Raw genomic sequence first — 14584 nt, forward strand, 5'->3', positions numbered from 1 at the left:
ATTTAGTCCTTCCAAAGACACCCTCGCCCTATTAAAAGACAAATTCCCAGCCAAAAAAGAGCCACCTCGTTGAAAGACCTTTTGAGGACTCTGTACTTCGGCAGGCCATCTCTCTACAGAGGAGTCTGTAGTTGCAACCCATATACTATCATCTTGCAAAGCTAATTGCTGAATTGGATGGTCCTTAGTGCACAGCAAAACACTCTCCCTTGTTGCCAAATCTGTCAAGTATAACTGACGGAAACATAAAACATAAATGAAATTGAAAAGGGAAGTTATACATGGAAGGGAACCAAAGAAAGAAGCAAGTTCGGTTTCTACTCACACATTGGTCTCTTCCACCGCTATAAACATGACTAAATGATGGAGTGCATGCAAGCGCCCAAACTGAATCTGTATGCACGGCATAGGTATGTAGACATCTCTGCTGACCAAGATCCCATAGTCTAGAAATAAATTTAGAACCAGTTAGAACTGAAATAATCACTATAACCTCATCCACTGGGTATCATAGTTACAAACTAATTAAGAAATACGGACCTTATCATAGAATCAGAGGATCCAGACAAGCAAAACCTGCAGTCTCAAGGTGAGAAACACGAGGAAACTCAGTCAGTCAGAGAAAAAAATAGGAACAAAATAAACCATTGCTGGCAAAAAAAAAAAACAAAAACTTTACCTGCCAGTTGAGTCCAGAAGCAGCACTCTGACATTATCTGTATGCCCCCTCAGCTTCATACTCTTTGAGCCGGTTCTCGGGTCCCAGACACGTAAAACCTGCAATAAAAAGAAAGAACTGAGTAGTATTCAAAAATCAAAAACCCAAAAAGATTTATCGGTTCTTGTTCCCAGGTATATTCTATGCAACCTGGATTGTATGAATACCTTCTCTGTTCCACCAGAGACGAGCACCGTCCCGGAATCATTCATCGCCAAAGCATACACAGACTCCTTATGGCCTTTGGCAATTGTTGGCGTGTACCCATGAGATGGAGATGACTGCACAGAGATATTGTTGCTTGAACTAACAGTTCTTAAACTTGTAACAGGACCATTTGCACCATTTGAAGAAGAGCTATCTTCATTAGCGTCATTAGGTTTCGTAACTGGTGACAAAGCAGCTTCGATATCCCATATAAAAACTTCCCCACCAAGGCCACCAGATGCAACAACATTACTCTAAAAGTTGCGACATCAAGATAGGATCAGAATGTGACAAGGAGAAGCACATATATCCTACAAAACTTGCACCACCATACCAAGAATTTTTTTTTTTCAGGTGGAACTATAAAGAAAACAAGCATGAAGAATGACAAATTACATTTTTTGCCGCAACTGCCAAACAAGTGACATAGTCAGAATGCTGTCGGAGAGTCCTCGTACAGACTCCTGCTGATAAGCCGTCCCATGTCTAGATACAGGTTATTAAGCCGCATTAAGAAACCAATATGGTAATACAAAAACAAAACAAAGTATAACGAGAACAAGAAACAAATTCACAAACCTTGACCGTAGTGTCTGAAGAACAAGAAACAAGAGTGCTTTCACCAGCCAGAGCAGCGTCGTTCACCTGACCAGTACACATGGGGGTTTAAAATAATTAGATGCAAAATAGAACAGGATTCACCTCAGTAAACACAGGATCCTAACTACCACTGATCATCCCTATACAAATACAAAATTTCAGTGCGGGGAAAACTATATACCCAGTCAACATGAGACTCAAACGTAGCAGAGCAAAAGGTAGCATCGTCATCAAATGCCCATCTCTTGAGTGTACCATCACGACTTCCAGTGAAGAGGTAACTTTGATCATGAGAAACAGACGACTTCAACACATCCAAGCAATTAATGCCAGCACAATGCTGCAGGATGCACAACTCAAAAGAAGAACATCATCAGGATTGAGTTGAGAATGAGATGTAACTTCAAACGATTTCAACTATTTTCTGATCAAGAAGAATATGAAGGAACTAGGAAAAAAAAAAAGCAAAGAAAGGGTAACACAACAAACAAAATTGGTGTAAAACAACCTGACCTTTGTGTCGTTGGCATCATTTAATACGTAAGTAAGCTTTTTCTCTTTGCGAGTGCGAACAGAACCGCCATTACTGCCGGCACTTCCAACCCGGTGCATTTCAAATGATCCTGAAAGGAGAAAAACAAAAAAGTAAGGGACAAAACAACCTCCTCTAAATAGAGCAGACTAGTTATCAACTAATCATCATCATCATCAAAAACGAAACAAGACCAACACAAATATATTGCTAAAGACAAAGCTGGTAGTAGTAAAGTGAGTAATCTGAATCGGGAACGAACATGAAAAAAACCTATGGGACAGCCATAGAGATTCCCCCAAGCTCAGAGTAAGATTCTACAGAGAATCTCAAATATTCCGGTCGAAAAAAAAAAAAACAAGAGTTATCCACATCGAATAACAGTTTTCTAAGCTCCCAAAAAAATCCTCAATTGACTCATCATCAAAGGAGGAGATCAAAAACCAAAAAGGACACACACAATTGCGATGTACAAGAGACAGATTACAAAATCAATCATCACTACTCAGCTCTCTAAAGACTCCCCAACTTTTGATCAATACACAGTACCAACCCAAAAAAAAAAAAGCAATCATCGATTTGTACATCGAACATACACGATTAGTTCCAACTACTTTGCTCAATTTCTAAGAGGAGAGAACAAAAATTTGAACAAAAAATATCTAAAGAAAAGGAAAAAAAAAAAAAAAAAGTGGAATCAGTCGTAAGCGAAATCATAAACATACCTTAAATCCGAACTTCAGATGTAATCGATGATTGTAACAACGTGATTCAGTAACCCAAAACACACACAGACGCAGTTTTTGGAAACGAAGACAGAAACCCTAGAATCGATCTTTAGCGCGGGGGAGTGAATATAACGAGAGATTTGGGAATCGGATTGATCTCAAAAACTTTAGCACAAATTTGGAAAAATTATTAGAGAAACAAAACAATTAATTAAAAGAGTCAATAAAAGCAAGAAGAAGAGCAAAGCCTTTTTTGTTTCCAAGGCGTGATTGCGTTTTGTTGGAGAGAATTGGAAGAAGAAGAAGAAGTGAAGAACGAACGAAAATTATAAAAAGTTTTTTTTTTTTTTTTTTTTAAATTTACTAAGGAAATTGAGGAAAACACAACACAAACTCGAGACTTGGTAAAATCAGCCCATATGATATCACAATTGGGGACTACTCTACAATAGCGTTTTAAGTATATCGAAATTTATTTATTTAAATTTTTTTGGGAATGGATAAACATTAATATATATGCTATTTTCTTATTGGTTGGATGACTTGCTAAAGTTTATTTCAGTTTTTGACCACAAAAAAAAATTGGGGTAATTTTGTAAATCTTATAAACCGCTAGTGATCGACCACCAAAGAGAGCACTCGAACATAATAACAAGTTTTGTAAAGTCCAATCAAAATATCTTACATTACGAATTGTAAAAGATCAAGTGAGGTCAATAACATGGTGTATGTGTGGCACACAACACACAATAGAAACTGGTATACAATAATACAATCATTAATTTCTTACAAATCTAAGCATTCAATGCGTAAAGATATCACTTATATATGCTCTTTAAAAATCTAAACTTTCAGATCCTTTTGAACTGAAACAAACAACACATGCTCGCTCACATTCACCTTGTTTTGTGTTATATTCTTCTAATTCATACTACTACTACCCATAATCATCTATCCAAACCCCAAATCTTGTTCCTTCTAGGACAAATGTTACCTATTAGAAATCATAACTAGAGAAAACAAATTATGCAACAAAAATACTTTTGATTCTAAAGCAATAACAAAAAAAACGCAATAGTAAACAATCACTTTATGTTTTTTTTTTCAAATGCAATGTAAAAAAAAAAAGTAATTATATTAGTAAATACTAAATACAATGCATTAGGAATCCATTGTCTCACTTGTTTTTTTTTTGCTTTGACATTCATTGTCGCACTTAAAAAACATAAGTCAAAGGCTTAGATGGATCAACACCTTTTAAAACGGGTAAAACATTGACAGTTTTTAAAAAAAAACATAAGTCAAAACATAAACAAACTCTTTTTGTACAAGAAAACTTATTTGACAAATTTTCTTAAAATTTATATATATATATATATTCTTACCAAACAACAACAAAAAAAAAAAGGAAAACATTGACAGTTTTACCGTTAATTCATGATTTTTTTTTATAAAAGTGTCCTGCAATGAGCATCTTGATTTAGGATTAAATCCTAAAAAGCTATACAGTTGTAGAAACCTAATAGTATTATTATAATCAGGATCTGAATCACAAAATATATATAAGAAAAAGAAAAAAAAAACTAAATGTTTACGACATTACTATTATTGGTTAAACGAACTCGTTTCCACTACTAGTTTCCTAAAGCAGAGTCGGTTTGTGGGGATCTCTCTCTCTCTCTCTCTCTTTCTTCTTCAATGGCGTTTCTCTCCTATTCTTCATCGTCTCCGGCGATGCAGAAAGGAATCTTTGTCTCCATGCCTGTACTTATACTCTCCGTTTCGTTCGCAGCTGTTGCCTTCTTCCTCATCTCTTCTTCTCTCTCGTCTTGCTCCTGTCCTCCTTCTATACCTTCCCCCGTTAACGAAGCCGTTGAAGCACCCGTCGGCGTTGATGTGAGAATATCGCCGACGCAAGATGATATTAAGTGGGTTAGAGATCTGATTAGATCCAACGGTTTGCATATGCAGAAGAATGAGCTTCGGAAAGGGATTAATCCTCGCACTAGGGATCAACAACTCGCAGATCTGAATCAGTAATCATCCCTACAGGCTCCTTTTCTTGTTCGAAACTTTTTGAGTGTTATTCTGATTTGATGTTAGCTTAGCTTAGCTCAGTGGTTAAAGTTTGGTTATTTGCCAATTCCTTCTTTACAAATCGGTATATAAAAGATGAATTTTTTTAATAGATATGTGTATGTGAAGTCAGTAGCTTTATGGCTTCATTGCATCCTCTTTTAAGTAGTTAGAAAGTGACAAATTTTATACTTTTTGAATCCATATCTATGAATGAAGTCGTATGATTTACTGTTACTCTATTGGAAATTGAAGATCAGACCTCTTACATTGGATATCTAGTGAGAGCAAACGGATCTGAGTGCTGTTTAATTAGAGTTTTAGCTATGGCTTTTGTCATGTAGATTGGTCTTATCAGAGTGTTATTTTTTTTTTTTTTTTAACTCTATAATCGTCACCGTCTTTGCAAAAGTAGTGGTTCATTTTCATTGTTCTGTTTTTATACTCTAAAGGTCTGTTTTGGCATTACCTTTTTTCTGATTTAACTCTCTTTGAAATTCAGGTACAAGGGTATATCCCATTACGAAGGAGATGAAGCAAACAACCATACAGCTCTTCCATGCCCTGGTGAGTTATTAGTTGAGCAGCATCACAGCAACTATGGTGAACCATGGGCAGGTGGTCGTGATGTATTTGAGTTCTTGGCTGAATCAGCTAAACTTAAACCAAACTCCCGTGTTCTAGAAATCGGATGTGGCACGTTGCGTGTTGGTTTGCATTTTATCCGCTATCTTAGTCCACAACATTTTCACTGTCTTGAAAAGGATGAGCTTTCGCTAATGGCTGCTTTAAGATATGAGCTTCCATCTCAAGGTCTTCTACATAAACGACCTCTTATAGTAAGAGGCGATGATATGGAATTCAGCAAGTTTGGTTCAGATACAACCTATGATCTGATATACGCAAGTGCTGTCTTTCTCCACATGCCTGATAAACTCGTGTGGACTGGACTCGAAAGACTAGTGGAAAAGTTAAAGCCTTACGATGGGAGAATCTTTGTTTCACATAACGTAAAGTTTTGTTCGCGGTTAGGAGGAGACAAGTGTGCGCAGAAGCTAGCAAGTTTAGGACTTGAGTATCTTGGGAAACAAACACATGATAGCTTGCTGTTCAATCACTACGAGATCTGGTTCGGGTTTAGACGGTTCAAAACATAAAGCCGGTTGAAGTTTTTTTGGCTGAGTCTATTTCAGTTTTCTTGACACGCCATTGTTCTCCATTCTCTGAGGACTGGATCAAGAGGTTTAGATATTGTTTTGGTGAACAAAAAGCAAAGAGTCTCTACAAAGGTTGTGAACTAGAAAGATTGTTCTGTATCAATTACTTTTATTTTTGTGTCTATGGTCAGAGAGATTCAGGTACTGTTTATATAGTAGCCAAATGATTTAAGAAATTCTTTTGTTTGTAACCAAAGACAAATTCTTTTTCATATTTTAAAAGTTGTTACCACTTTGTTTGCCAGTAATTAGATATAATGTGAAGAATGGTACTGCAAAAAAAAGAAAGGTTCCACCTGAAGTTACCATTCAAGAGACAAAGACATGTCCAAACAGATCACAGAAGGATCACAGTACCATTTTCTACAACCTTCAGCTACATCTAAAATACTACATCTTAGAAGAACTAAGACCATCAGACTCACAAATATAGACCACCCTCAATCTAAGACAATGGGGAAATCTTTTCTTAATCCATCTTGATCTTCAACCTCACCAGTTTTACCACAATCCTCGCTCTGTCTTTCTGTCTCTTCTGCTTCCTCACTGATAGAGCTATCAGGCGTGAGTGGAACACTGATGATAGCAGCAGGGTCTAGCTCGAAAGAACTAGCGGGAACTCCGTCTCTCTCCTTTCCATTTAACTTAAGTGATGGCACCCTGTGGGAGAATCTTTGCATTTCCTCTGGTGCGATCATGAGTGAGACGACTCCATGCTGCCCAGCTTGTTCATAGACCGATACAAATCCCTCAACCTTTCCTAAATAGGCCACTCCAACGCCTAGACAATCGTCAAAGTTGACCAGAACTTCCACAAAGTCGAACTTATAAGGAGGCCTGTGCTGTTCCGGGTTATTGTTCCAGCTTTTGCTCCAGTCTCTGAAAAGAGCCCACGTTTCTCCTTTCCTTGGAATCACAGCGATGAAGTGTCTGCTATGTATGATGGGATTCATCACATGAGAAAAGGTCAACTGGCTTATGGTTTCTGTACTCCCTACTTTGAACCTCCCGCAAGCAGCAGGAACAGAATCCTCATCTTTATGTTCAAACCATGTCAACTGAAGACTCGTCCCACGTTTATTAATTTTCTTGATTCGACCATACAACCTAGGCATAGAATCTATACCATCGTATAGAGCCCATACTTGACCAGCCTTGAAAGATGTCATCGTCTTGCTGAAATCTGCAAACTCTGAATCAACACACAATAATGGCTCATGTTCCTCATCACTGTCCTCAATGGAGACAAAAACTTCTTCAATATCTTTTTCATGTGCTTCACTTATTTGTACAGGAGAAGATGTAGTAGCCGAATCTTTTTCCATGTCTTCATCATTATGCTTGTGTTGTCCAAGAGCCTCAGCAGCTCTACCATTCGTTGTCAACAGTGAAGGCCCAGATTCTAGCCTACGTCTCTTCCGAGTCCCTGCTTGCATTGATAGTTCTTCTAACTCAAGAAACTTCCTCTTCACATCAACCTCTATGGCTTCTTCCAGCTTTCTCAGTTCAAAAATCTCTTCTTTCTTCTCCAGTTCAGCTGATTTCTCTCTGATGGTATCATTAAGCAACCTGAGCTCATTCTCCCTCGCTTCAAGTTCCTTAAGAGATGCTTCCATCAGCTCAGCTTCCTTTCTCCTCCTATCCAGATCCAGAATCTGTTTCCTTACAGACTCCTCCTTCAAATCCACTTCCATGGCTCGTTGCTTTAGCAAATCAAACGGCTTGTCGATTTCTTCCGACCGTAGCGATGAATCAAGAACTGATGACGCTTTCTCGTGAATCTGGTCTAGGATTTTATGCATTTCCTCCTTTTTTTTATCAACCCCCTTTAAATCACCCTCCACTACCATTAGGTCATATGCAGAAACCCTAAGCATTCAAAAATCAAAAGAAACGAACTAATAAAAAATCAATCTTTCATGAACAACAAACGATTTGAGACATTCAGAGAAATAAGAAAGGTTGTGAATTTTCCGAGAAATAAGAAAGAAAAGACCTTTCTCGAGATTCGTCTTCAGTTTGTGCCGGCGCCGGATCCTTCTCCGGCGTGTCTCTTCCGGAAGGTTGTGGATTTTCCGGTTCCATTATGATTTTGCTTCGGTTAAGTTGCTGAAAGATTTGAGCTTTTTGAGCTCTAGGAGGAAGAATACTGAGAAAGTTTGCTTTTTTTTTTCTTTCTTTTTTTTTCTAGTTAGACAGAGATCAAATTTGAAAAGAAGAGAGAGATTACTGAAAATAGAAGAAAATGGAGGGAGGAGGATCATAAAAAGTTTTTGCATACACGTTTCGGGACAAATCAGTACTTCCTTTTGTGTTTACAGCCGTTGGATTAAATTATTTAACCGTTAGATTACTCATATTATTGTTAACCGTTGGATTAAATAATTTTTGACCGTTGGATTACTGAAATCAGCAGAGTTTCTGATGATTTTTTTAGCCGTTCGATTTCGTTTGTCAGAAGATGAGAATCATTAAATAATCTTTGACCGCTGATTGATTGCAATGGAAAGGGATTGGTTTGGTAAATGGATCATTAGAAGTTGAAAAATTACCGTTAGAAGTGGGAAACATTCATCTTGTAAAGAAATTATATATATCATATACTATACATCAGTAAAATACTAAAATTACTGGTTAAAGTATCATCTCGTGTTCAAAAAATTTCTAGTTTATTAAGCTGAAAGATTAGAGCTTTTCTATGTGTTGCCATTAACTTTTTTTTTTCTGATTTCACTCTGTTGGAATTGAAGCAAAACAAGCACATAGACGAGTTACTACTTACTACTAGCTGAGTTGCGTATTTAAGTTATAGGCTAAATCAGCCAATATTAATCAAAACTCTCGTATCCTAGAAATCGGAAGCAAAACAAACACACAGATGAGTTACCATTACTTGGCTGGAAGGCTCACAAATACATGCCAACTTCAATCTAAGACAATGGGGATATCCATTCTTGTTCCATATTGATCTTCGAAGACCTCGCTTTGTTGTTCTGTTTCTTCTGATTGATCACGACTGAGTATAGAACTGCAGATAGCAGCAGGGTCTAGTTCGAAAGAACCAGCTGGAACTCCCTCTTTTTCTTCTCCATTCATTCTAAATGATGGCACTCTGTGAGAGAATCTATGCATCTCCTCTGGATTGATCATGACTGAGATGAGTCCGTGCTGCTCAGCAGCTTGTTTAAAGACCGATACAACTCCTTCAACCTTCCCTAAATAGGCCACTCCAACGCCTAGACGATCATCAAAGCTGTGCAGAACTTCAACAAAGTCGTACTTATAAGGAGGCTTGTGCTGTTTCGGGTTATTGCTCCAGCTTTTGCTCCAGTCTCTGAAAAGAGCCCACGTTTCGCCTTCTCTCGGATTCACAGCGATGAAGTGATTGTCACGTATGATGGGATGCATCTCATGAGAGAAGGTCAAGTGGCTTATGGTATCTGTACTCCCCCATTTGAACCTTCCACAAGAAACAGGAACAGATTCGTCATCTTTATATTCAAGCCATGTGACTCGAAGACTCGGCTGAGACTTGGTAACTTTCTTGATCCGAGCATACCACCTAGGCATAGAATCTATACCATCATACAGAGCCCAAACTTGACCAACCAAAAAAGAGCTCATCGTCTTGGTGAAATCATTAAACTCAGACTCAACACAATTCAGTAGTTCTGTATCCTCATCACTGTCATCTATGGAGACTATATCTCCTTCATGTCCATCACTTACTTGTACAGGGGAAGAAGCGGAAACTTGTTTCTCCTCAGTCAAGTCAACCTTCCTCGAACCCTGAAGCAAACAAGTCAGTTTCTCTTGTGCGTTAAGTTGAGAAACCACCATTTCATCGTTCTTCAGGACCAACCCCACCACATCTGCTTCCAGAAGCTGTTTCATATCACATTCATTTTCTTCCTCCTCCAATGCACTCGTTGGCTCAATGATGGAAGCCTCAGTCTTCCTCGCTATATCTTCTTCAACCAGAATCACTCGCTCTTCCTTCTTCTCCAGCTCCAGAATCTGTTCCTTTACAGATACCTCCTTCAACTCTACTTCAACGGCTAGTGATGAAGCTTTCTCCTGAATCTTATCTAAGATATTATTATGCATCTCCTCCTTTTCTTGATCTAACTCACCCTCCACTACCATGAGGTCATAAGCAGAAACTTGTTTCTCCTCAGTCAAGTCAATCTTCCTCGAACCCTGAAGCAAACAAGGCAATTTCTCTTGTGCGTTAAGTTGAGAAACCACCATTTCATCGTTCTTCAGAACCAACCCCAACACATCTGCTGCTTCCAGAAGCTGTTGCAGATCAGATTCATTTTCTTTCTCCTCCAATGCTGTCATTGCCTCAATGATTGAAGACTCAGTCTTCCTCGCTGTATCTTCTTCAACCAGATTCACTCGTTCTTCCTTCTTCTCCAGCTCCAGAATCTGTTCCTTTACAGATACATCCTTCAACTCTACTTCAACGGCTAGTGATAAAGCTTCCTCCTTTTCTTGATCTAAACCCTCTAAATCAACATCCACTACCATAAATAAGATCATAAGCAGAAACCCTAAGAATTTCAAAAACCAACAAAAACCGGTCATGAAAGCCAAAATTAAACCGATCAGAGAGAGATCCATGTAACCGGAAGCTTCCAGAAAAAAACGAAAAATTAAACCTTTCTCGAGATTGATCTGCAGTTTGTACCGGCGCCGGAGTGTCTCTCCGGAAAGGTTGCGACTTTACCGGTTCCATTACGAGTTTTGCCGTCTTTTAGTAGCTGTGAAGATTGGAGATTTTGAGCTATAGGAGGAAGAAGACTGTAGAAAGTTCGCTTCTTTATTTTTATTATTACCGTTAGACACTTAGACACAGCAAAATTTGAGCAAGAGGGCAAAGAGAGAGAGAGAGAGAGAGAGATGATTCGACTGAAAATAGAAAAAATTGGAGGGAGACTCAGAAAAGTTTTGCATATACGATTCGAGTAAAAAACATACATACACAAAGAAGAGTCAAAGCCCGTTGGATCAAATTATTTTCAACCGTTTGATTACTTTTTTCTCTATTTGTATTTTCTTTTGAACTAATCTCTATTATTTCCTTTTTTCACATATGTGTCTGTCTATTCAGACGAGAAAGGTAAGCCCATTAACTTTCAAAGAAACATATATAATAGGCCCAATAGATATTAAAATTTGAAAAATCTGGAAATATATATTATTAGGTCAAGAATATACATATGAGAGAGTATGACTCTTGTTTTCAGCTGGGATTAAATTGTATGATTAATTGATTATTGTTTTGAATTTAGTCCTATATATATGCGTTACTGCAGTCTATGCTATGCACAAATATAAAGAAGAGAATAGTTATAAATTTTTTTTAAAAAAAAATGCATGGTTCATGATGATCGAAAGAAAGATAGTCGTCGACGTAATTAATAAAAGTGTAATAATAACAGACCATGATCCATCTACTCGGGCTAATGTACTTGAGCTATAAAAACAAAAGTTCATTAATTATTAAAGAAGTTAATAGTTTTGGTGATAAATGGATAAAAACAAAAATTGAGGGGATGGGAAAGAAAAGATAAAAAAGGTTATAGCAAAATGACAAAGAATATTAAAGAAAGATTGCGACAGCTGAGGTGTGATCATTTTGAATCCCTTAATAGGACAACTAACACTATTTTTTTAATTTATTATTTCATATATAAACTTTACAACAACAAAAAAAAAAAAGCCAAGCTGTTCTCCATAGATGTTGACCGCCAAACTCTAATGCTTCCAAATCTTATTTTCTCGTATTGTTTTTGCTATGAAGTATGAACCTTTTTACAAACCACACGCCTCTTCCCTATCTTTTTATTTTGCTAACATTTTCCATATACACATACCTTATTTCTATAGGTTTTGCTTGGTACGTTACGTACTTACGCAATATTATACAATTGTGATTATAGTGCATATACAATTAATATTAAACGTGTGTATGCCCTTACATGCAATTAAACACACAATATTTCAAGTATATGTTATATAGAGAGATTTTACCTTAAACAAAAAAATGTTACATAGAGATCTCCCAAGTAAAATTAATATCGATCAAGAAGCATATTGTTAGAACTACGTACACGTCTCCTCGAAGCTCGAATTACCCATATTATACGTTCAATGGAATCCGCCCTATATGTTTTTTTTTTTTGGTTTTAAATCCGCCCTATATGTTCTTCAGCATTAAACTTGATTATATATTTACGTTCTACCTATACTGTAGTTTGAGCATATTTGTACTTCTCAACATAATCAATCTTAGGTACTGTATGAAAAGATTACCGACACTACTTTAAAACTTTCCTAAACGATTTACCGACATGCATATTACTTTTATTTTCCATATATAAACGTTTTACCGACAATATATACTTTCTAGATGAAATTTCACGACCGAGATTGTGACACTCATTTTAACACAATTTTGAAGATTTAAAACCCAAAAAAAAAAAAAAAAACACCTGGTAGCCATTTCAGCAATTAATCTTAACCACTTTCAATTTGTTCTTTAGTCTTCATATTTTTTTTTAAAAACATACTTGTTTCATATACTACATGTTTATTAAGGACTTTCGCATAATTATATATCTTATTGATTAGCTCGACACACTTCTTTCAGTGGAGTTATATAATTAACAGAATCAACAACATACGTAGTAATAGTATTTCCCATTAAGATATTTTTATGTGTATGTAGCCCATATAGGACATAAATAATTGAGTTAAAAAAAAGTTAAAGCTATCGGTATTATTACTAAAAATAGTCATATGTTTTTTTTCGGCAGTTACTACAAGACTTACCCTTTTTAATATAAAGAGCTGATTTAATTTTTAGTTGGCATAATTATTTAAGCTTAATATTCTTGTTGTTATTTGGAAAAGAGTTGATCAACAACAATGACATACACTCTACAAAAATTATTATATGCTTTTAAAAATATACTTCCGGCCGGCCCATAGTTTTTAAAAATATATATATATAAAAAAAGTTAGAAATAAAATTGACACATGACATGATCTACTCAATATTACTACTAAACATGAACTAATCATTATACAAAAGTTGTGAGATCTATGCTTAAAAAAAAAAGAGGAATAACGCATAGTCTTTTGATGAATGATGATGATGATATATTGATATGAAGAATATACCAATTCTTATCCTAAGAACATATTCTCTCTTTTGTGTTAGTGACACTTCAAAATAAATATATATAGTTTTGGATTAATCACCCTCCTCCCCTACTCATGCGTCGACGCGTCCGAACTTATGCGCGCACGTTACATGCTACACACTCTTGTCTGTGCTAAAATACGCAGAGATATTCCTTATCCTCCACCTCTTGGCGTTGGTGGCGTAATATAAATATGATATATGATTTTTTTTCTTAGAAGCAGGAGTTTTTTTTTTTTCCCATTTCCACAGAATTCACTAATCACACAAAAAAAAGTTACGAGCTTTTCCGCTTCTCGTCCTTACTTTTGCGAATCGATCTGGGTTTTAGGTGTTTCTGTGTTGTTTTTGATTAAGTTGTTAACAACAAAGAAATCAAAAAAGGGAACTTTTCTTCAATGGCTGCGAGCAATGAAGTGAATCTTATTGAGAGCAGAGTAAGTTTAGCTTTCTTTTGTTTTTAAGTTTCTATATATGTTTTTTGGGTTGCTGATTTTGACTTGGGTCTCTTTCGATTTCCTTGTTTAATTTTGGTTCTTCCATGGCTTTTGCCTTATTTTTGTTTAATATGTGTGTGTGTTTAAAGCTTATTATTATGTAGAATAGTTTATGGTGTTTTGTTTGATTTGGGTTAATCAGTTCTTTTTCAAAAGAAACTCAAATTTGAAAGCTTTATTAGGTCTTCAATTCGATTGAAACGTCAAACGTGTCGTCTGTTTGTTTGTTTAAGAGGTCTTTACATAATAATCTCTGTGCTTTTTGCCTTTTCTGTCCTCTTCTGTTTGATTCTGAATCTTAGTGTTTGTTGATTCAAACTCTGTTATCCGATTTCAAACTGACCCTTTGTTCGATTTGGTTTATACTGTGTAGTGGTTAAGATCAAACAGTTTGATAAAGACTCTCTTTTGATGCTTCAATCGAGTACAAAACACTCTCTTTTGTTGTTTCTGTATGATATAAGCTTAAGTCCTTTCATTGGTCTCTCTTGTTGTTGTTGGTGTTTTCTGTGGTTGAAATTTCTATGATTTAAGACTTAAGTAATCTGATTCTTATGATCTGCAATTTTTGTGTGATGCAGACAGTGGTTCCTCTCAATACATGGGTTCTAATATCCAACTTTAAAGTAGCTTACAATATCCTGCGTCGCCCCGATGGAACTTTTAACCGGCACTTAGCTGAGTATCTAGACCGTAAAGTCACTGCAAACGCCTATCCAGTTGATGGTGTTTTCTCATTCGATGTCCTGATCGATCGCAGGACCAACCTTCTAAGCAGAGTCTACAGACCAGCTTA

At 36.5% G+C, this 14584-nt stretch overlaps 5 protein-coding genes across 7 annotated transcripts in view; 2 read left to right on the top strand and 3 right to left on the bottom strand.

Moving 5' to 3' along the window:
* Positions 1 to 3145, bottom strand: part of LOC104764147 (WD repeat-containing protein 48-like) — an 8773-nt gene extending 5628 nt beyond the window's left edge. For both annotated transcript variants that reach the window (XM_010487608.2, XM_019241415.1), the window contains exons 1-9: positions 2783 to 3145; positions 2039 to 2148; positions 1707 to 1865; positions 1505 to 1570; positions 1322 to 1411; positions 886 to 1179; positions 680 to 777; positions 541 to 576; positions 326 to 446 (exon numbers count right to left, since the gene is read on the bottom strand). In XM_010487608.2, the coding sequence (XP_010485910.1) occupies positions 326 to 446; positions 541 to 576; positions 680 to 777; positions 886 to 1179; positions 1322 to 1411; positions 1505 to 1570; positions 1707 to 1865; positions 2039 to 2137 (963 nt within the window). In that variant the 5' untranslated portion in view covers positions 2138 to 2148; positions 2783 to 3145. The remainder of the gene's footprint in view (positions 1 to 325; positions 447 to 540; positions 577 to 679; positions 778 to 885; positions 1180 to 1321; positions 1412 to 1504; positions 1571 to 1706; positions 1866 to 2038; positions 2149 to 2782) is intronic.
* LOC104764148 lies at positions 4379 to 6310 on the top strand. The gene is made up of 2 exons (XM_010487609.2): positions 4379 to 4821; positions 5364 to 6310. Exons 1-2 carry the CDS (start codon positions 4484 to 4486, stop codon positions 6016 to 6018), a joined length of 993 nt encoding a protein of 330 aa, XP_010485911.1. The 5' UTR covers positions 4379 to 4483; the 3' UTR covers positions 6019 to 6310.
* Positions 6359 to 8300, bottom strand: LOC104764149. The gene is made up of 2 exons (XM_010487610.1): positions 8075 to 8300; positions 6359 to 7947 (listed from the first exon to the last, which is right to left on the bottom strand). The coding sequence occupies exons 1-2, from the start codon at positions 8161 to 8163 to the stop codon at positions 6519 to 6521; spliced, it is 1518 nt and encodes a 505-aa protein (XP_010485912.1). The 5' UTR covers positions 8164 to 8300; the 3' UTR covers positions 6359 to 6518.
* On the bottom strand, positions 8919 to 11008 carry LOC104764150. 2 transcript variants are annotated; one of them, XM_010487611.2, is made up of 2 exons: positions 10743 to 11008; positions 8919 to 10634 (listed from the first exon to the last, which is right to left on the bottom strand). In XM_010487611.2, the coding sequence occupies exon 2, from the start codon at positions 10621 to 10623 to the stop codon at positions 9004 to 9006; it is 1620 nt and encodes a 539-aa protein (XP_010485913.1). In that variant the 5' UTR covers positions 10624 to 10634; positions 10743 to 11008; the 3' UTR covers positions 8919 to 9003. The 2 variants fall into 2 exon arrangements, with proteins under 2 accessions (XP_010485913.1, XP_019096696.1); XM_019241151.1 differs by lacking the exon at positions 10743 to 11008 and having other exon boundaries at positions 8919 to 10684.
* LOC104764151 (gibberellin receptor GID1A) overlaps positions 13499 to 14584 on the top strand; it is a 4038-nt gene continuing 2952 nt past the window's right edge. The window contains exons 1-2 of the mRNA XM_010487612.2: positions 13499 to 13728; positions 14370 to 14577. Coding sequence (XP_010485914.1) covers positions 13690 to 13728; positions 14370 to 14577 — 247 coding nt within the window. The 5' untranslated portion in view covers positions 13499 to 13689. The remainder of the gene's footprint in view (positions 13729 to 14369; positions 14578 to 14584) is intronic.

This window comes from Camelina sativa, chromosome 19 (genome assembly GCF_000633955.1).
Source record: "Camelina sativa cultivar DH55 chromosome 19, Cs, whole genome shotgun sequence".
Taxonomy (NCBI): domain Eukaryota; kingdom Viridiplantae; phylum Streptophyta; class Magnoliopsida; order Brassicales; family Brassicaceae; genus Camelina; species Camelina sativa.

Coding starts and splice junctions, on each gene's coding strand:
- LOC104764148 (XM_010487609.2), top strand. CDS start 4,484: ATGGCGTTTCTCTCCTATTCTTCATCGTCTCCGGCGATGCAGAAAGGA. Junction 4,822..5,363: donor CAACTCGCAGATCTGAATCA/GTAATCATCCCT, acceptor TTTGAAATTCAG/GTACAAGGGTATATCCCATT.
- LOC104764149 (XM_010487610.1), bottom strand. CDS start 8,163: ATGGAACCGGAAAATCCACAACCTTCCGGAAGAGACACGCCGGAGAAG. Junction 7,948..8,074: donor GAAGACGAATCTCGAGAAAG/GTCTTTTCTTTC, acceptor TTGAATGCTTAG/GGTTTCTGCATATGACCTAA.
- LOC104764150 (XM_019241151.1), bottom strand. CDS start 10,668: ATGACCGGTTTTTGTTGGTTTTTGAAATTCTTAGGGTTTCTGCTTATG.